At 44.5% G+C, this 22,194-nt stretch overlaps 1 protein-coding gene across 3 annotated transcripts in view; it reads right to left on the minus strand.

The window, feature by feature from the left end:
* Nucleotides 1-7,824: 7,824 nt before the first annotated feature.
* CAPZB (capping actin protein of muscle Z-line subunit beta) overlaps nt 7,825-22,194 on the minus strand; it is a 129,846-nt gene continuing 115,476 nt past the window's right edge. For 2 of the 3 annotated variants that reach the window (XM_006115053.4, XM_075906480.1), the window contains exons 7-10: nt 21,620-21,685; nt 13,724-13,800; nt 12,348-12,460; nt 7,825-8,631 (exon numbers count right to left, since the gene is read on the minus strand). In XM_006115053.4, the coding sequence (XP_006115115.1) occupies nt 12,358-12,460; nt 13,724-13,800; nt 21,620-21,685 (246 nt within the window). In that variant the 3' untranslated portion in view covers nt 7,825-8,631; nt 12,348-12,357. The remainder of the gene's footprint in view (nt 8,632-12,347; nt 12,461-13,723; nt 13,801-21,619; nt 21,686-22,194) is intronic. The other variant, XM_075906481.1, reaches the window with a different exon arrangement.

Genomic DNA, 22,194 nt, shown 5'->3' on the forward strand with positions numbered 1-22,194 from the left:
AGAGGTTTGCTTCTCCCTTGCTGCAGCAGAGTGCTTCTAGACAAGGTGTAGAACACACGGTGTATAGGGCACTGTTGCTACAGGTGTCTGAGGAGCTGGTCTGTGCTTCAGCTGAAGAGCTTCATTGACAACCCAAGTCCCTCTTACAGTTTACTGCAGAAGCCAGGTAAGGTGGCTAAGGTGTGAGGGTGGGCCTCTCAGCTGGGCTAGAAGCATACCTGGCTCAGTAGCAGGAGTTGATGGGGGTAACTGGGCTGCTTTCTCTTCAGGGTGGGTCCAAGCTTAGGGGGCTGACCCTTGCCCCACACTCCAAGTTTAGCAGTGGTTTGACTGCTGTTCGCATGCAGACATGCAGGGAGGCTCCAGCTAAGGGACTGCCAATCTTAGATCCCTACAACTTCAAACCAGCTGAGCTCCTAGCACTCCCAGTGGTACAGCAATAGGCCAGTTGCTGCCTCCTGCCATGGGCCAGTACTGGCTGCCCCTCAAGGCCCACCATGCTTCAGCTCCATACAAGAGGCTGCCTGGTCACAGCCTATATTGTTTTGAGCTGTTGTAAAGCAACAGAGGGTGAGTCTGTTCACTAGGGTTATAGCCGCTGCCACTTATTCACATTAATAGTACAAGGAGCTAGCTGCAGCATGATCCCATATATCTGAGTCTGCATGTGCTCTACCTTCCCAGGTTTGATGGAGGAATGGGAGGGGGAAGAGGGCACTTAGCTATTAGAGCTTGACTGCCAGAGGTGGTATGGGGGACTCAACCTTCAATTTTTTTTAAAGGAAGAAGGGAGGGTTTTTTAACTAGCTGGATGGCACACAACAGGTACAGTTCCTGGAACAGTTTGTGATTCTAGTCCCAGTACTTCTGTTCGTCATCCTTGTCTCTTTGGCTTAGAAACCTGGTTCATGGTACGTTCTACAACGAAAAGCAGAGGAAGGCATTACTTCTAGCATCCTGGCTCACCATAGCTCTAAAAAGATTAGATCTTTGCTACAGCAGGGAGGGAGGAAAGCTTTTTTTAATTATGTAAATGAACTGCTCCTGGGGCCAGGATAAACTGTCTGCCAGCTAGCTTCCTACTTGCCTATGTACTCAAACTATCTTACCCATTACCAAGATAGCTTCCCCAATTATCACCTCTAATACCATTAGCTCACAGACATCCCACTCTCCCCACCTCTAATATCAATTCACAGACACTTTCTTCCCCCCCCCCCCCGCATCCCCCTCCTGTTCTGAAATGTGATTTGTCCTTTTCATATGTGTTCATTTTTAATTGTATCCTTTGGTATATATGGTTGTGACTACTTTCTTCCACTATTTGAGCTGAGGAAGTGGGTCTGGCCCACGAAAGCTCATCATCTAATAAACCATCTTGTTAGTCTTTAAAGTGCTACATTGTCCTGCATTTTGCTTTGGCTAATCAGTAGCACTGTTTCAGCCATGAGGGGGCTGTATAACCCCACACAATCGCCGTCACCAAGTAGCTCTTGGAAATGAAGACTTCACAGCTGCTACAGCCCTGCCCCTCCCAGGAGGTAGAGTGGCTCATGACACCATCTACATGTTTTGTTAGTCTCTCAGGTGCTACAAGACTATTCACTGTTTGTTTTTCCAGTTACAGACTAAACTCAGCTACTCTTCTGAAGGCATAGGAGTAATTCTCGCTAACCTCCAGAACAAACACAGCCTGTGCCTACATACTAATCTCTTCCTCATTGCTTCGCTGGTAGCGAAGAAGCCAAGAAGATAAATTTCTTGCATTAGGCTGCGGCCAGGGTTCAGATGTAATTTCTTTCCATGCTTTACAAAGGCCCAAGTAGGAATATTTTTCAGAGAACCACAGCGTGGTTAGTTAATTACAGTCACTCCTGCTTGATTTCACACAAGCTTCACTAAATTGTTTTTTCCAAGTGTTCTCCCACTACTTTTCCTGAAGAGAGGGCAAGATTTTCTCCCTCAGTAACTAGAGTTTCATGATTTCTGCTCCTGTGCTTTTTAAGAGGATAGAGTTAGATTGACTCCATCACAAACAGCCCCTACCCCTTCCCTGTTTACCTCCTCTAACTATCATGACTGTTCAAGAAACCCTTCCATTCAAACCCACATTTTTGTTCTAAGAGGAACTACAGGCCAGATTAGCAGATGTCAAAGGGCATCGCCCTCTTGAAACTCAGGGGATTGATGCTAATTCACTGCAATTCAGAATCTGGGACCAGGTTAGGCAACAGTGAGTTGTAACTAATTTCCCTGCCACAGCAGACATACAGGGTGGTCCTAGTATACATGGGTTCCACACTAACATCATTGTTGCCTTAAGTCCTCCCATTCCTCACTTTTTTTGCATGACAAAAGACCATTTAGTGCAAATGGAAGTCAGCCTTGGGAAGAAATTCCCTGCTTTACATTGACTCTTTTGGACTGTATCTTGGATGGATAGCAGGGATGCCCTGTACCTAGACTAGAGGCAGACTATACGTAACCAGTTCTGGATTAGAGCTCCTTCTGCCTAGAGAACTAGCTTTTCTTCCAGGCAGATTGAAACAAAGTTTCAAAAGGCAACTATCAAAATTGAGACTCATAATTTTGAATTTCTAGACTGAAGTCCTTATTTAGCAGTGCTGCCCCACTTCACTTTAAGCATGTTCGTGAGCATTTTGCTGAATGAGGGCCCTTTACCGACAGCTCCAGCAGGACACCTCAAGGCAGGCTCTGCCAGTGTTAAATGGGAGTCTACAACAAAGGGCTCTACCCAGTTTCTACTCAAACCATTCCTCAGTTCCAGCTGCAGGCTGCTAAATTACCTTTCCAGGTAATCAAATGCAAATAGAAAGAGCAGCGTGCTCTTGTAAAGCCTGGTAAATGTTTTTTAAAAAGCAGGGGAACTCCGTGAGATGCTAAAAGTCTTGGCACTATCGCTTCTACCTCCCATTAGTGGACAAGAGGGAAATAGTTGTCCGTGCCTTACCTTGGGCAGTAGGAGGGAAGGAATGCGGACAAGGTAGTAAAGGGTGGCCTGTCATGTGTTTATTTGATGGTACTTCAGAAGTGGGAGCCATTCTGGGTGTACTTAAGAACTAAACTCCTACACTGTACCTTATGCTACAAGGAGGTTAAGACCCCATGGCTGTGTCTAGACAGGCCAGTTTTTCTGGAAAATCAGCCGCTTTTCCAGAAAAACTTGCCAGCTGTCTACACTGGCCACTTGAATTTCCGCAAAAACACTGAGGATCTCATGTAAGATTGTCAGTGTTCTTGCGGAAATACTATGCTGCTCCCGTTTGGGTAAAAGTCCTTTAACGCAAAGGGGCCAGCGTAGACAGCTCAGATTTGTTTTCCGCAAAAAAGCCCCGACTGAAAAACGGCGATCGGGGCTTTTTTTGCGGAAAAGCGCATCTAGATTGGCACAGATGCGGAAAAGCGTCCATGCCAATCTAGACACTCTGTTCCGAAAATGCTTTTAACGGAAAACTTTTCCGTTAAAAGCATTTCCAGAAAATCATGCCAGTCTAGACGTAGCCCATTAGTCTAGCTACTGTGAAAGACAGTGGATCAGAAGTGACTTCCCACTTGGTTATACAAGTCAAAGACAGAGCTGGGATTTGAGTATAGGGCTCCAGTCCCCTTCTTTATTCATTAGCCAGCGCTACTTCTCACCAGGCAGTGCCCATCTTGTATTTGATTGAGTGTAGACAATACCTAGTCTAGTGCTAGGGCTTGCCTAACTACAGCGGTATAATCAAAGTAGTGCACTACCCTAGTGTGGACACAGTAATAGAAACATGGGAATCAGGCTACAGCATATTTCCCTTCCTGTAGGGGAATAAGCTATGCCATTAGCTACATCTACAGTAGGTGATGTAATAACCACTGTGGTGCTAACAGCTCCCGGAGTGGTATCCTTCCTGTTTTAGGAATCTATCTATCTATTGACTTTGATTTTTATCTGCTTCGGTTTAAGTACCCATTCTCCAGATACTTAATGATGCTCTGTCTTCCACCCTCTCCCTTTTTCTCTCTCTCCCCTCTCCTATTTATTTCGAGTTTTCATATCCTCAACTCACCACTCTGGTCATCTGAAGAAGTGGGCTGTGCCCAGGAACGCTCATGAACCCATCTACATGTTTCGTTACTCTATAAAGTGCTACCAGACCATTTGTTGTTTTTTCTGTAACAGACTAACTCGGCTACCCCCGAAGCTCCTGAGAGTTAAGTCTAGGTGTAGACCAGGCTTGTACTGTTAGCAGTATAGTCACTGCAATGTATTATATTAGTCTCACCTACAGTTAAAAAAAGGGGTTAGGAAGATCACGCAGAAGAAGCTTTAGCACAGGTGACAGATGGAATTAGAAATATAGGTTGGATCTCCCTGGTCCAGCACTCAATGAGGGAATTTTCTGGACCAGCCTGTGTTACCCCAGCCAACTCTTCTGACCTCCAAGCATGCCACTAGTGCCGGCTGCCCTGGGTTGCTGGCCTGCAACCACCAGCCCCGTAGCCCAGGCTGGACGGCCTGGTGCGTGCTGCCAGAGGTTACCAGCAGCTCCAGCCCCACTACCACAAGCCACTGGAGGCTCTGGTCCTGCTGCCAGGGGCTCCAGTCCCACTGGCTTGGTCCCATTGGCTCTGGCCCCAGCCCCACTGCTGCAGGTTGCTGATGGCCACCACAGGCTGCAACCCCAGTCCCAGTGCTGATGAGTTACTTATAAGGTCCAGTTCTGCTACGGCCGTCTCCAGCCCTAATCTCCTGGACACTGGCCCTCCTGCTACTTGACTCCCAGGGGTCTCTGGTCCAGGATCATTCATGGTCCACCTGGACCACAGATGTTGCCAGACCAGAGAATACTGGTTTTGGGAGGGGCGTGCTGTAGCAGAGAGGAACAGGCTGTTCCCCAGCCTAAACTGACAAACTATTTTCAAACTTGAGGAGTTATTACAAACTTAGCTCTAACTTCAGAAGTTCCACATTACAGAACCAACTGGCAGTAATACAGACTCAGATGTTGCCCTTGGGGTTGCAGACTTTGAAGGGAGTATGTACATTTACTCCTTGGCTCCAGTCCTTTCATCTGACCTGAATTAGAGACACCAAAGGCCCCTTGGGTAAACATTCAGGCATGGGGCTTTAATTGCACACAGATGTCCGACTGTGAAATAGGTCACATTGGAACAGCATAATTAGAGTAAAAAAAGTACTTGAGTCAATAGCACTGCCTACATTTTCATTTCACAGTCACACAGGTTCATCCAGAGGATAGTTCTACAGGCCAGATGCTGACAGTCCATCAGGCACTTGCTCCCTTCTCCCTCTCATTGTACTTTAGGAGTATTAATCGGCACTCACTGTAAACAAAGAGTAAGCACAAGACCAGATAGCACGGTCAAAGCTGCTTAAAATGTGTCTCCACGGGCTTATGAAAATTAATCTCCGGCCCCATTTTCAACTCAGACTGGTGGGAAAATGGGACTAAAAACTTCGCTACCTCACCAAAGCTGGGCTAAAGCTTAAACTGAAGATGGACTCTACCCAGCCTGCTGCTTCAGTTCTCTGATATGCCTCTGAACAAAAGACAGTTTATATTCCCAGTTCTCAGAATACCCTAGAGGTCCACTTCTCTGAGTTAAAAAATAAAGGAGGGAGTTGAATAGATTGTTGGCTACTTGTCGTGACTTCAAATCTCTCCCCTTGCTGGAGTATCCAAGTATCTCACACAAATGACTCTCCTTATACCACCAGATGAGGTAGAGAAGTATCCTTGTTTTAACAAGTTAGGAACAAGAGGCAAAGATCAAATGACTTTCCCAAGATTACACATGAAATCCATGGCAGAGCTGAGAATTGACTAGCTGTCCAGCACAAAACCACACAGAGAAACAGAGGTCAATGGTAAAGTAAGTAATATTGAAGCAAAAGCAACAAGGAGTCCTGTGGCACCTTATAGGCTAACAGATGTATTGGAGCATAAGCTTTTGTGGGCAGACCCACTTTGTCAGATGCATGTGAAAGCAGTACGGTACAGCACTACAGGAAGAAAGGAAGGTGAAGGAAATAGTCTACTTAATATAGCTCAGAGCAAAGGTCAGCAGGTAAGGAAGGGATTGGCAAGTGTTTCCCAGTACCACAAGTCACCAACAAAAGTTATTTGCCGGGTGAGGCTACAGAAAGCATGTGTACATCTGGGCAGATTGTCTGAGGTGAGAGAGTCTAAGATCTCTCCTCAATTGTCTGCCAAGGAAGTGAACAAATGTTTGTGTTCGTGATCCACTTACTAAAGGGAACACCAACAGCTCCTTTGCAGCATCCATGTAAGCCACTAGACATCAGTGTGTTACCTGGTAGGGCTGTTCTCATGTTCAGATCAATGGTCTGTCCAGTGTTCTCCATAAGCTGGGCACTTGTGCAGCCTTGGGAGAGGGTGATGTATCCCTAATGACTGAGTTAAAAAGCGAACACATTCCTCACTAACATAGTTCTGTTAGTTGAGGCGCTGCCCAACTGATCAGCAGGAGTGCACGTAGCTAGGTTTGTTGTTTCTGCTGGTAGTGCACATTCACACAGGCCTTGGTGCACACAGAACATTTTATTCTGCCCCTGGATGGAAAAAATCCACACATGGATGGAAAAGATTAGAGGGAACATTAACTGTGTCTTTCAAGCCTGGCCAATGCAAGATGATTCAGAGGAAATGAACAGAACAAGCAATCAAAATAATCCATCACTCCCATGTCCAGTGCTAGCTTCTGCAGATAGCTACTAAGAGCTGAGTCATGAAGGAGAGTCATGTCCTCATCTTCCTAGGAGTGCTGCTTGCTAGAGGAAGACACACATGGCACAAATGTCACTTCTCTTTACAACAAATTCAAGACCTTTTGCTATCCTCCTGTGAGCAGCTCTCTGGATCAGATTTTCCGAATGACGGTTAGTCAGGTCAAGCTTTGTTGTGAGAGGGAGATATACACCTTCCTAATCCCACCAAACCAGCTGCGCTCTCACATCCTGGCCTTATGCGTCCCTGCTTCAACCCAGGAGGAAGCAAATACTATCAGAAGCCAGTTATGAGACACGTTGGTGGGTGCAGCCATTTTGTAGTGGGCAAAGCCACACACTACACCGTAGTCTTGCTGGTTCTCTCCCCAGACAGACTTGTGGACTGAAGGGAACAGTCTTCTGGACTTGGTTCCTCCCACTGCCACTTGAATGACATTCTTGGTGCGAAGAAGTAGATTTCTGGCCACAAAGCTAGATGTCCTGCTCTTTCCACAAGCACTAAATTGACTCACGTTAAGATAAAAAGGTGTCCAGGTGGGGCCAAAGTGGCTGAACCACGGCTTTTCACTAGTACCGTGGCTTCCAACTGGCCGCGCTGAACAGTGCCAGGCATTAGGCCTCTCTTCTCCCCTGAGTGCTTTAACAAACAGATTTTACTTCAACTATGTTCAACGTACACAAAGATGCCAGATATTCTAATTCTTCTCAGAAAACATCTGTTCCATGTTTGCTATATGCCTGAAGCTTCAATCCCAGAATGCAGCAGGATGCCAATATCCTCATGCCAACATCTTGAAAGTAGGGCAAGCTAATGAAAAACACCACCACAGAAAGCTGGCAAGATGCACCCACCCTCTGTGACTAGCAAAGTAAATCAAACAGTCTCCCTTCACCCAAATAAACTGCAGCTGATCTTGGTGTGAGTCAAGAAGAGCTACTTGCTCTCTGTGGAGATACAGCATGGTGGTGGTTTGAATTACAAATGTCTGTGTGTAGACTGGAGCAGCGAGGCAGGAAGGAATAAAATAAAAAGGACACTGGACGCACACGGCTTCCCAGGATTTTTTTTATTTTTATTTTGTGTTTTTTTGTTTGTTTTTAGTATGGAGGCTCAAGTATAAGATGTAGATTCAATTTAAGCTTTACAAAAAACAAAATCAAAACAAAAAACCCCTTTTGCATTCCATAAAAATTGACAGAAAAGCGCCTTGGAACAAGGCTATAGAAGAGCAGAACTTTCAGCAGGTCACCAAATCAATGTTTCCTTGCAAGTCTGGTTTAGTCAGTATAGTACAACACTGCGGAACATCCTCTCTTCCCTCCCTCCCACCAGCCATCCCCCGTGCCCAGCCCCAAACATACGTGGAATACGTTTTCCCAGTTTTTCCTCTTTCACACACCACAGTATTTAATAAATTTTGTTTTACATTTTTACACCAATGTAACAAAAGGCAGGAAGGGGGAAGGAAAAGAAACAGAATGATCGGTGTTTATGCATATAAATGGGAGAAGAGGAAAAGAATGCATGACTTTTACAGAAATATATCCTAAGGTCTCAATAGTAAAACGTGGTGCAAAGTAAGCCTCAGAGACTGAAAAAGTTTGTACAGCTTTATTCATGGGGAGATGGCGGCGTATGGATAGTACTGGATGCAAATTGTGATGTGACGTAACCAAAAAGGCGGGAGGGAGGGGGGCTGGAGAGAAAATGAATTTTCTAAGAAAGGAATCTAATGAGTGCATGGCATGTCTTGTTAGCATGAAGAGAATTTTAACTTTGCTGCTTTTTCTTCAAAGCCTCCACCAGATCGTTTTTAAGAGCTTCTTGTTTTGATTTGTCTGCAAAAGTCTGCACAGACCTGTTGGAAGGAAGGAAACAAATTAAAGTCAGATACTTGAAAGCAGTGATTTTTGATAGTTTTTCTTCTGGGATGTGAGGCAATAGCGGCAGCTTAGAGGACTCAGGTTTAGAGGAAACCACCTCTATTAGCTTGTTGCAAATACAGAGGACAGAAGGTAAAGTGAACACTTTCCAGCAAGTATTGCAAAATCCACTCTAGCAGGGATACACCACAGATACACTTCCTCTAAGTTCCACTGCCTCCAATTCTTGGGGGGGGGGGGGGGGGGGGGGGGGGGGGGGGGGGGGAATCCCAAACCTTTACCTTCAAGCTTGGAAACATCAAGGTGTCCCTCAGACTGTGTGTTAGAGAAGCTCAATCTCGATCTTTGTGGTAGATAATCCAGCAAGTTATTCTATGGCAACTGTTCAAATGGACCTGTTTGCAGGACCTAACAAACAGTCCAAGCAACTACTATTTCAGTATGTGGCAGCCAGGTCAAACTTTCCCTTCCAGTGCATCTACTCATGGGAACACCGGAAGCTGCTTCATAGAAAGACCAAGAGAGTTTCTCAGACTCTGTTTTAACTCTGGCTTGAGAAAGCTGCTTCATGGAATAAGTTACCAAGATCCTGAATCTCTCATGTACGTCAATGTCCTTTGAGACACAAAGCTTTAGGTTCACTAGGCATTAGAGCAGCTATGGCTTTAAGTTTAAGCAGATACAAATGCACATTAGAAGCTGGATTGTTAAGACGCCATTTCCCTGTGAGCTACCATGTAGCTGCAGGAAGGAAAGCGTTCTTTCATTGGGGAATGGAGGCCCACTAACTGCAAACCCACCGTGGGCTTCTAGCAGACTGCAGCGCACAAATATTCCAACAGGGGACTCTTGGGACTTGTGCTATCATTAGCACCCAGAACAGGAAGTGTTTAATGTAGGGGTGGGCAAAATACAGCCGGATCCAGCCCACAGGAGCCTCCGCTAGGATCCCTGCCTGTCCTGCCTCCGCTCAGTGCTCAGAGCAGCGCTCTGAATGCTGCTAGCATAGGGGGAGGCGGGGAGAGGTTTCACACACTGTCCCTGCCCCCAGCAAAATGTCCTTGGCCAATGGGAGCTGCCTGTTTGCAGGAAAAGCAGCACATGGAGTTCCCCTGATGCTCTCATCTCCCAGTGTTCAGTCAGCCTCACATGGCCCCTGCAGCCAGTGCAGGGGCATGGAAGGCAGGAACCCTGGCTGAGGAAACAGCTGGGTTATTGGCCAAGAGTCTCTGGGCCAGAACCTGCCTCTGACACCCCAGCCCTTCCCTCCCCCCAACTTTCTGCCCTCCTCCTGCACCCCTACCGCATGTAATCCAAACCCTCTGCACCCCTGCTCCTGCACACACAAACCCTCCCAGGCCTTGCACCCCAATCCCCTACCCCTGGTCACAACCCCTTCCCAGACTCTGCACTCCCTTCTCCACCCCCGTCCCCAGCCCTAGGTCCCAGCTTCCTCCTCCACCTAAACTACCTCCTGGATCCCACGCCCCCTCCTGCACCCCAATCCTTTATCCTAAGCTCCCTTCTGTACCCAACGTTCATCCAGACCCGGCACCTCCTCCATTCATAGCATGAAAGAGTGCAGCCCTTGACCGCTTACCAAATTCTTCAAGTCTCCCCCCCCCCCATCCAAAAATTATTGTCAGCCTTGGTTTAGTGGCATCTGTGTTGCTGCTTTGGGGATCAAGGAGAGTATTTTTGAACGAGTCAGCAGCTATAACAAAGCAGACCACTGGAGCAGCTGTGAACACAGGGTTGCCAACTCCAACAGGGTGGTGAGCAGATCTCAAGGCGTCCCTCTGTAGAAGAGGTTGAGAGCCACTGGTACTAGAGCAGTTTCACTTTAAAAAAAAAAATCTTTATTTTGGGGCTGAAGCTATAGATCTGTAACAGATGGGGGCATTTCAGATATTCTCATGAAGTGCTAGCAGATAAGTCATATGAGGAGACAATTCTGCTTAACACACGCTATTCCTTTACCTGTTCTTTCCTAGAAGTACAGTACATCCACAGATTTTTGGCAATGCACTTATTTACATCTCCAGCTTACTTTTTACCTACTGTAGCCATCAACTGTAACTCTCACAGCAACTCAGATGGAGTAGATGTGATCAGGGAATTGCAGGCAAAATAAAGTCCTCACTTTCTTAGTGCATGGTTATAAAAAGAATCCAAAGAATCACCTGGACTTTGCTTATTAAGACTTCCATGGAGAAGACTAGAGAATCTTTCAGCTGTTGCAGCAAGGTACAATAATTCTTCCTAGTTAAAAAGGGATCTTACAACTCATCAGGTAACAGAACAACGACATTGGCCTTTTAAAGAGATGCTAGCACTTCAGAAATACCAATTTAATAGACTCCTCTCTATAGAAATAGGTAGGGGAGTCCATCTGTATCTGCAAAAAACAAGGAGGCGTCCTGTGGTACTTTAAAGACTAAGGTATATACTCTATTTTGTATTTTACATCCTGTCCTGTTGCGAGGGCTCCATTATACCTTAATGCTCGTTCCTGCAAAGCAAGTCCATTCTTTGTATCAGAGTTATTTTTCTAATGTTATTAGAAAGTATTTCCACCCTCTCATCTCTGGAGAATTTAGTTGCTTTAACACAAATATATACATTTTATATTTGCATTTGTCACCAGTTTAAGTAATGGTTCTGGGCCATCATCAACAAACAGTGCTCATTTCCCCCTCCGTCAGCTTAACGTGTTTAAAATGGCATCTGTAACTCATTAGGAAGGGCAGTGGAAGGTTAAACTGGCCCCAGGTTAGTCAGTGCCATGCACCTTAAGCAATCAAAACTCCCAAGAGCAACCAACAGTATATGAGCAAACCCATTTACAACTGACTGTGCATGGCACAGGAAAGTGGAGATCAGAAACATTTCAGGGTAACTGAATTTTCAACCTCCAAAACAGACTCAGGTATACAAGACAAGGAGGATTTGGAGGGAAGGAGGAACCAGCATCAGTTGCTATGTTCTTGGAAGTACCATGGCCAAAAGGCCCTTTATAGAACTGGAAGGGACCTCGAGAGGTCATCAGGTCCAGTGCCCTGCCCTCACGGCAGGACCAAGCACCATCTACAATTGAAAGGACGGCTATTTACTTCCCAAACCTTCCCTCTATTCCAGGATTGGGCAATAACCAGCGGGCAGGCAGGATGCAGTTTGCCAGGGTTAGCTGCTGGCAACCGTGTGTAGGCAGCAAGCCCGTTATTGCCCAGCCTTGCTCTAGTCAGAAGGAAAGGAGTAACAAAGTTACAGGGAATGTACCAAAAGATGAGTGTACCAAAAGGTCTCTACAGCTGCTGTAAAAAACACCCCACACAACTGATGGCACAATTGTTAATGGATAGAAATGAATTGTAAATGAATACAAATTAACACCACTTTGGGTACCTGGCCATCTACTGTATAATTGCCCTCAAGACAGTGCAAAACAAAACTGGCCAATCTCCCCACATTTCAGTGCACAGAACTCCACGCAGTGGAAATAAAGATCAAGGCATTCATTGGTTCTATGAAGAAAGAGCCTTAGGATGAAACAAATTAATAGTTGGTCATCAGTCTGCTGGAGTTACGGGTTAGTTCTGGTTTCAGTTGTCATGCATAGGTAAGACAGCCTGATCCTGGCAGGGTGAGTCCTGGTTTAGTGCGGATTGTCACACCTCACGGGCAGGGGTACCTGGATTGATTTAGTTATCAGGCTGGATGTAGATCTGACGCTGGGTCAACACTTGAGAAAGCTCCCTCTGCAACTGCTTATACTTTTGGTTGTCGGGGATAGCATCAATAGATCTACAGAGAGTAGTTCAGAAATGAGTGAAGCAGAGTAGGGAAAAGAACAGTCAGAAGAACCCAGTAACAGACAACTGGCATCCTGGAAGCCACTAGGAATGAGTTCAAGAAGAACAAAGTTTAAATACATGAGTCAGAGGAAACAGGAAAGGTAAGGAAGAAAAGCCAAATCTAGATACACGATGATAAAGGTTCCAAACATATTACCTCAATGAGGTACAAAATAATGGTTTTTTTAGGCTGAAGTTCGGAGGAATATACGGCACAGATCCAACTACAGGGATTTTCAACAGGGTTCACAGGAAAAAATAATCAGTTCGGTATTCCCATCTGATATTAATGGCAGCTGCACCTGGCCAATTCCCCATGCACCACAATGAAAATGTGTGCCAAATTTCAGCCAGCACTTCATTCAGCTTTATCAAATACCAGGCCCACCCACGGCCAAATTACCATCAAGGAAGGCAGAAGGATTTTATCGGCACCAAAATTCTACCACTGCAAGGCAGATCTGCTGATACTTTTGTACATCAGCATGCCTGGGAACTGCAGGCTTTGCATATTTGTGTATTGTGTTTTCTGCCTTACTGCACTATGCCGAGGAGTGTAATGTACAAGGTGGAAGAATTCAATTGGTATCAAGCCTCTCAGTTCTGCACTTTCCCAAGAGTTTTTAACACACCAACCCAGAGCTTGCTATGCAAAGCTCCTGATTCAACATGATCACACAACTTCCCTGCAGAAATACACAGCTGGCTCAGCTCATCCTAAGGAAGTGGGGAAGAAAAAAGATGGCACATTTTTAAAAACTACAAGCTCTGTTTTCACAGAATCTCTAGTTACTTATGATTTGTTTGGCGTTTGAGAATTATTTTTAAGAATAACTTTTCATTCATAGACCTACACTTAGCACATACAATCTTCAAAAGGGAATAATTCAGCAGCCCATTAACAATAATCCCATCAAGCTTCAGTACCGGACTGAGCTATACTCTTCATGAACAGGGAACACGGGGTTAAAGTGCTGCAAATTCCTGTAGTCAAAAAGTGTAAGAGAAAGTTCTCTAAACACTCACCACTAATCAATGTTTCCAAAACATAATTAGGTGACTAATTAGGGAAGTGGAAAGGCTCCCTAGGAAAGGGGAAGTGCTAGCAAAGGAATGCCAATCGCTGCTGACTGTGGGACAATACTGCAGGTGCTGCTGGGGGAGGGAGAAGGACTAAGGGAGCTCTAAGAGCCAGCTGCCAATGGTCCATTACCTCAGCCCATTAACGATGTCCTTTGTTTTTCCAAAATAAATCTCATTCAGCGTACTTCTGATTTTGTTTTCCATGTCCTAGAAGAAAGGAAGAAACCAGCCTATTAATCATTGCAGTTGTTTCTATGGTAAGTTACTACATTCTCTTATGAGGACCCCGTCACCAGATCAGTTGACTATAATGAATTGCAATGCTTTCTACAGCAGGATTAGGCTACTTTGTCCTGTTATTTAAGTGTTATGTCAGTGCCTCACTCCTCCTAACCTGACAGCAAGAGATTCAGTTTACATTAGCGTCTGAGAATCCATTTTGCTGCTGGTTACTGTCCAAGGCTACATAAACAAAATACCTGTCCAAGACCACAAGAGGGCATTTTTGTTCAGGGATCAAACTTGCTTGTATCCCACTGCAAACAGGACAGTCCATTCACCCCCTCTTGATCGTTCCAATCCCAAGCAGAACAAACTCCCAGATTCTGAGTCAACCATTTAAGGAACCCAAGAGTTTTATAGAACTAAACTGAATTTTCTGACTTGGTGGCTTTTGGTACAACTGCTGTGCCACAGTACATTTGGAAGGGATACTTTCTCGCCCAGATCCATTATTCCAGATCTGGACAAACTGGAGAAATGGTCTGAGGTAAGTAGGATGAAGTTTAAAAAGGTCAAATGCAAAGTACTCCACTTAGGAAGGAACAATCCGTTTCACACATACAGAATGAGAGGCGATTGCCTAGGAAGGAATATTGCAGAAAGGGATTGAGGGATCATAGTGGATGGACCACAAGGTAAATATGAATCAACAGCGTGACACTGTTGCAAAAAGAGCAAATACGATTCTGGGATGCATTAACAGGAGTGTTATGAGCAAGACATGAGAAATCATTCTTCCACTCTACATAAGAACATAAGAATGGCCGTACTGGGTCATACCAAAGGTCCATCTAGCCCAGTATCCTGTCTGCCGACAGTGGCCAGCACCAGGTGCCCCAGAGAGGGTGGACTGAAGACAATGATCAAGCGATTTGTCTCCTGCCATCCCTCTCCAGCCTCTGACAAACAGAGGCCAAGGACACCATTTTATCCCCTGGCTAATAGCCTTTTATGGACCTAACCTCCATGAATTTATCCAGCTTCTCTTTAAACTCTATTATAGTCCTAGCCTTCACAGCCTCCTCTGGCAAGGAGTTCCACAGGTTGACTACACGCTGTGTGAAGAAGAACTTTCTTTTATTAGTTTTAAGCCTGCTACCCATTAATTTCATTTGGTGTCCTCTAGTTCTTCTATTATGGGAACTAATAAATAACTTTTCTTTATCAGCCCTCTCCACACCACTCGTGATTTTATAGACCTCTATCATATCCCCCCTCAGTCTCCTCTTTTCTAAACTGAAAAGTCCCAGTCTCTTTAACCTCTCCTCATATGGGACCCGTTCCAAACCCCTAATCATTTTAGTTGCCCTTTTCTGAACCCTTTCCAAGGCCAAAATATCTTTTTTGAGGTGAGGAGACCACATCTGTACACAGTATTCAAGATGTGGGCGTACCATAGTTTTATACAGGGGCAGTAAGATATTCTGGGTCTTATTTTCTATCCCTTTCCTAATAATTCCTAGCATCCTATTTGCCTTTTGGACCGCTGCTGCACTCTGTGTGGAAGTTTTCAGAGAACTGTCCAAGATAACTCCAAGATCTCTTTCCTGATTTGTCGTAGCCAAATTAGCCCCCATCATACTGTACGTATAGTTGGAGTTATTTTTGCTCATGTCCATTACTTTACACTTATCCACATTAAATTTCATTTGCCATTTTGTTACCCAATCACTCAGTTTGGTGAGATCTTCTTGGAGTCCCTCACAGTCTGCTTCTGTCTTGACTATCCTAAACAGTTTGGTATCATTTGCAAACGTTACTACCTCACTGCTTACCCCTTTCTCCAGATCATTTATGAATAAGTTGAAAAGGATTGGTCTCAGGACTGACCCTTGGAGTACACCACTAGTTACCCCTCTCCAATCTAAAAATTTACCATTTATTCCTATCCTTTGTTTCCTGTCTTTTAACCAGTTCTCAATCCAAGAAAGGACCTTCCCTCTTATCCCATGGCCATGTAATTTACACAAGAGCCTTTGGTGAGGGACCTTTGTGAAAATCCAAGTATACTATATCTACTGGATCCCCCTTGTCCGCATGTTTGTTAACCCCTTCAAAGAACTCTAACAGATTAGTAAGACAGGATTTCCCTTTACAGAAACCATGTTGACTTTTGTCCAACAAATTATGTTCTTCTACATGCTTCACAATTTTATTCTTTACTATTGTTTCGACTAATTTGCCCGGTACTGAAGTTAGACTTACCGGTCTGTAATTGCCAGGATCACCTCTAGAGCCCTTTTTAAATATTGGTGTCACGTTGGCTACCTTCCAGTCATTAGGTACGGAAGCCGATTTAAAGGTTAGGTTACAAACCACAGATAATAGCTTAGCAATTTCCCATTTAAGTTCTTTTAGAACCCTTGGATGAATGCCATCCGGTCCTGGAGATCTGTTAACATTAAGTTTTTCTATTTGTTCCAAAACCTCCTCTAATGACACTTCAATCCGGGACAGTTCCTCAGATTCATCACCCACAAAGGACGGTGCAGATTGAGGAATCTCCCCAACGTCCTCAGCCATAAAGACTGAAGCAAAGAAATCATTTAGTTTCTCCGCAATGGCTTTATCGTCCTTGATTGCTCCTTTTATAGCTCGATCATCTAGGGGACCCACAGGTTTTTTAGCAGGCTTCCTGCTTCTAATGTACTTCAAAAACATTTTGTTATTTCTTTTTGAGTTTTTGGCTAACTGTTCCTCAAAATCTTTTTTTGCTTTTCTTATTACATGTTTACACTTGATTTGACAGTGTTTATGTTCCTTTCTATTTATCTCATGAGGATTGGACTTCCACTTCTTAAAAGATGCCTTTTTGTCCCTCACTGCTTCTTTTACATGGTGGTTAAGCCACGGTGACTCTTTTTTAGGTCTCTTGCTATGTTTTTTAATTTGGGGTATACATTTAAGTTGGGCTTCTATTATGGTGTCTTTAAAAAGTTTCCATGCAGCTTTCAGGGATTTGGCTCTAGTCATTGTGCCTTTTAATTTCTGTTTAACTAGCCTCCTCATTTTTGCGTAATTCCCCTTTTTGAAATTAAATGCCAGGGTGCTGGACTGCTGAGGTGTTCTTCCCACCACAGGAATGTTGAATGTTATTATATTATGGTCACTATTCCCAAGCGGTCCTGTAACGGTTATATCCTGGACCTGATCCTGCACTCCACTCAGGACTAAATCAAGAATTGCCTCTCCCCTTGTGGGTTCCTGCACTAGCTGCTCCAAGAAGCAGTCACTTAAGCCATTGCGAAATTTTATCTCCACTTCTCTTCCTGAGGTGACATGTATCCAGTCAATATGGGGGTAATTAAAATCCCCCATTATTATAGAGTTCTTTATTTTGGTAGCCTCTCTAATCTCCCTCAGCATTTCTATGTCAGTATCGCTGTCCTGGTCAGGTGGTCGGTAATATATCCCTACTGCTAATTTCTTATTATTGGAGCATGGAATTTCTATCCATAGCGATTCTATGGAACATGTTGATTCACTTAATATTTTTATTTCATTTGATTCTACATTATCTTTCACATACAGTGCCACTCCGCCACCCACCCGGCCTGCTCTATCCTTTCTATATATTTTATATCCCGGTATGATTGTGTCCCACAGATTTTCCTCATTCCACCAGGTTTCAGTGATGCCTATTATGTCTATCTCCTCATTTAATACGAGGTACTCTAGTTCACCCATCTTATTAGTCAGACTCCTAGCATTTGTGTACAAGCACTTTAAAAATTTGCCACTGGTTATTTGTCTGCCCTTCCCTGATGCATTGGATTCCTTTGTATGCGGTTGTTTGTCAGCTCTGGCCCATGGTTTGCCCTCTCCCCTCCTCTCTTTCCGACTACAGCTTAGAGAATCTCTATCAACGGATTCTCCTCTAAGAGAAGTCGCTCTCCGATTTACGTGCATCTCCACACCAATCGGCTTTCCCCCATCTCTTAGTTTAAAAACTGCTCTACGGCCTTATTAATGTTTAGTGCCAGCAGTCTGGTTCCACCCTGGTTTAGGTGGAGCCCATCCTTCCTGTATAGGCTCCCCCTCTCCCAAAAGTGCACTCATTACACTGCACTCATTAGGCCTCATTAGGTTGGAGTAGTGTGTCCAGTTCTGGGCACCACATTTCAAGAAAGATGTGGAGAAATTGGAGAAGGTCCTGAGAAGAGCAATGATTAAAGGTCTAGAAAACATGAGCAATGAGGGAAGACTGAAGGAACTGTGCTTGTTTAGTTTAGAAAAAAGACGACAGAGGGGGCATGATAGCAGTTTTCAAGTACCTAAAAGGGTTTTACAAGGAGAAGGGAGAAAAATTGTTCTCCTTGGCTTCTGAGGACAGGACAAGAAGCCAGAAATTTGTGACATGGCCCCCCCTTTTAAAAATTATTGCCCATACCTGATCTAGATGGTGCTTGGTCCTGCCATGAGAGCAGGGGACTGGACTTTATGACCTCTCAAGGTCCCTTCCAATTCTACTATTCTATGATTCTCTCTGGCCTAAATAACTGGCCACTGCAACAAAAGGATCAAAATTAAGGGTGCTTTATCCAGGATGCTTTGAGTGTTTGATTTTCTTTAGCAACAGTATTGTGCGCACACACTAATTTAACTTCTCCTCTCCTTTCAAAGTAAGTGACTATGAAGTATGAAAATCAAGGAGGATAAAAGCTTTTCTACAAAATGATGTGGTAAAAACAGCTGCCAGGTGTGCTCCTCACCCCTTTTGCAGCAATTAACGCAATCCTACCCTGGACTCTTAGCATGCTGAGGATACAGGACTGACAATGGCAACAAAGTCAAGTGCTGTGAGAAGCAACTACTATGCACTTAGTTTGTCTACATTACCAAGTTTTGTTGCCAAAAACTGCCTTTTGGTAACAAAACCGTTAAGAGCGCACACACTGCAATGCATCTTTGGGGGAGAAATGCCTGGTTTTGGCAACAATACTTTCACCCCCACAAGAGATTTTCTTTTCCCTTCCCTTTCTTATCAACCAAGAGCCAGTGTAGCCATGATGATGGCTTTAATCGCTTTGTTTGGCCTTGAGGAAGTGTCCCATCATGCCCATTCTGACAGCTCTGGTCAGTGGTTTGAACGGTTTACCTGGTTGCAGGGCAGCAATCTGTCCCTCCCGCTTTCAAACCATGGGAATTTTAAATTCCATTTCCTGCTTGTGTCTTGGCATGGAGAGGTCTCATTGCATCTTCCCAGGTGACCATGGCTGCTATCACACCAAGAGCGCTGTCGTGGGTTGGATCTGATCAGTATATGGGGAGAGAAGTCTGTGCAGTCCCAGCTGCACATGACCCATCGGAATTGGGATGCTTATGGGCACATTTCTCTAGGCTTGTGCGAAAAGTGCTATGATCGGGGCACACCGCAGTGAAGATGGAGATAAAGGAGCTGAGGTACCACAGGATGAAGGACGCAAGCCATCGCTTCAGTGCTGCGCATAAGATGGGCCATTTCTATAAGGAGCTGGATGCTATCCTTAGTGATGCCCCCACCTCCACCATCAAGAGCCTAGTGGACACTTTGGAGGGCATGGAGAAAGGATCTAACCCAGAGAACAAAGATATGGATGAAGAGGTGGAGCTAGACGAAGGTGTAGAGCTCTCAATAGGGTCGCTCAGTGCAACAGGCAGTCAGGAACTGTTCGCCACTGCTGAGGTGCCCAGTCAGTCTCAGCAGTTGCTCTCTGTAGAGTAGGAAGTAGGAAATCAGACAGATAAGTGCCTGTGGCATGTGTATTGTGGAGGTGGGTTTAGGGCAGTGTTTCTCAACTTTTTTTTTTTTAAACTAAAGTACCCCTTTTAAAAATATGTAAGTACCTCCCGTACCTACAGTTTTCAGATGCACAAAATTTTTTCTACCGTTGCAACACATTTGTTTAAAAAACTTTATCGTAGCTGGCAGGCGATGGAATTTTTGGGTGTAAAAAGTACAAAAATAATAAAACTTAAAACAAAAATTCAGTTTTCTTCAAATTTCAGTTGTGTTGACGTACCCTCCCCCCCTGACTTCTCTCAAGTACCCCTAACAGTACTCATACCACTGGTTGAGAAACACTGGTTTAGGGAACAGAGAAGTAGGAGGCTGCTGTTTCTGAGCTCTGTGTAACTAATTGGTACAACAGAACAGGGTTGATGCATGCCAATCTCCAGGAACGTTTCCTGGAGATACCTTCCTGAATCCTGTATCGCAAATTGTAGCGCATCAAGTTTGTTCCCTTCTTCCATTGAAGGGCATCATCCCGCGCCATTCGGCAATCACTTGTGCAGGGACCAAAGTTGTACATAAGTGAGAGCTGCATGTAGAGCTAGGCAGAAGCCACAAACATGCAGTGGATGTACCCTGGTTTCCCTGCTTACCCACAGCAATGAGATGTATGCTAGAATGATTCCTGCCTATAAAGAAGTGTAGCGTGATTTTAGAATTTGTTCCCGGTTAAACTTCATCACAACCTCTGCAAATTCTTTTGCCCATGTGTCATCCCCTCTAACATCTTCCCAACCAGAGCACCACTTACCAAGTGGTGCCAAGCAAGGAACAGTGACAAAAGTGATTGATAAATTGCAAAAGAGGCATATAGAATGAAGAGTTTCAATGCTATTCTTGAATTTAATAATCTTGCTTCTGCACATTGTCCCCTGTGCCTCAGCAGATGTGACTGTCAGGAACACCCCCATGCACCTCTGCCAGATAAGAAAGAAGCCAAGGGTATGTCTACACTATAGTTTTGTCGGAAAAAAAAGGCCATTTTTCCAACAAAACTTGAGGAACGTCCACACTGCAATTGAGTTCTTCTGCAAGAAAAAAAAAACCTGAAAGAACACAGGGGTTTTTCCAGCATCGGTAATCCTCATTCTATGAGGAAGAAGCCTTTTTGCGAAAGAGCTCTTTCACAAAAAGGCACGTGTGGACAGGAAAGAGGAAAAGGCACAGGTAATCACAGCTTACATGTGAAAGAGCATCCATTCAGATTGCTTTTTCAATGTGCTTTTGCAGTGTGGACGCAAGTCTGCAGTCTAGACGTAACCCAACATGCAGCAAAGAAGGACATACTGCAAAGCTCCAATACAGGAAAAAGGGAATGAAATGAATGCTGGGAAGCCAAAAAGCAGGACAGAAAAGAGAATCAAGCAGTTGCTAGGGATGCAACTGAGCGGAAAATGAAAACAATGGAGAAACAAATGGAAATCCTCAAGTTTTAATAATGCTGCAGAATGAGCAGATTTGCAACATATGCACAGTTCTTTACCAGTTTCCCTTCCCCCATTCCTTTCCACTTTCTGGGATGCCTCCGTTTCCCCTTCACTCAATTTTCACAATGATAGCTGGACCTACATAGTTGTGAGGGTCTGCCTTTTCCTGTCTAGCATGTGTGTTTTGCTGAGTGTTATAGTGCTTTTTCTGGATCAAGAAAAGCAAGGTTTATAAGAGCATATATCATATTTTCCTTTTCTACAAATTCACATGGCAATCATTACGAGTACACATACAGGCATTTTAATCATTTTCTGAATCTGATATGCAGCCCCAAATGTCAACATAGCCTATTAGGAAAAAAACATGGAAAGCACCACGTAAGCAACTGTCACACAGATTCAGGTTACTGCTGATCATTGTCAAAGTGCTTCCTCAATGCCACTGAAGGTGTCACCAGGCATTGTGGGATACACACTCACAGTGCATTGCTCACACTGCCAATGATGGTGCCTAAAGTTGTGATGGCCCTTGTGTACTTACCTCTACCAAGCGTCCAATATTGGCTATGTGTGGAGACGAATCGCTCACAGTTTCATCTTTTTCCATCTGGAGACAAAATAAAAAGAGCTAGTTATAATGGAGAAATGAGGCAGGAAGGGTTCAGCGATAGTTCCCCAATACTAACAGCAGGGACGGGAGAAAGTGGTACATGTTGTAAAGTAAATGCAGCCTTTTTCAGAATAAAATGCACGTTTGTTGCCTAAATGGGAAACCCCATCTCATTAGAGTATACATCTCATTAGTGATCAGTACACTGGCCAACTCAAGCAACCTTCTCACATGAAAAACAAGAAGTCCCAGGCTGGAGACACAGGAGTCATGTTGGTTTCCTTCCACAATTTCTCAGTAATCACGTTTCACCTTGGCAATAACTCCACAGCACCATGAGATCCCCTTTTTGGTTTGCATAAGCACCCACCTACCATCTCAGCTTAATCAAAGGGGAGAGGTGCTGCAGAGGTGGCTATTTATTGTTCATTATGCAGCTGCAGTAGACACACAATGCATGTAATTTTCCTTTGGTGGGAAAAGGCCTGCAAGGCTAAAATTTATAC

The sequence above is a fragment of the Pelodiscus sinensis genome, chromosome 23 (genome assembly GCF_049634645.1).
Source record: "Pelodiscus sinensis isolate JC-2024 chromosome 23, ASM4963464v1, whole genome shotgun sequence".
Taxonomy (NCBI): Eukaryota; Metazoa; Chordata; order Testudines; family Trionychidae; genus Pelodiscus; species Pelodiscus sinensis.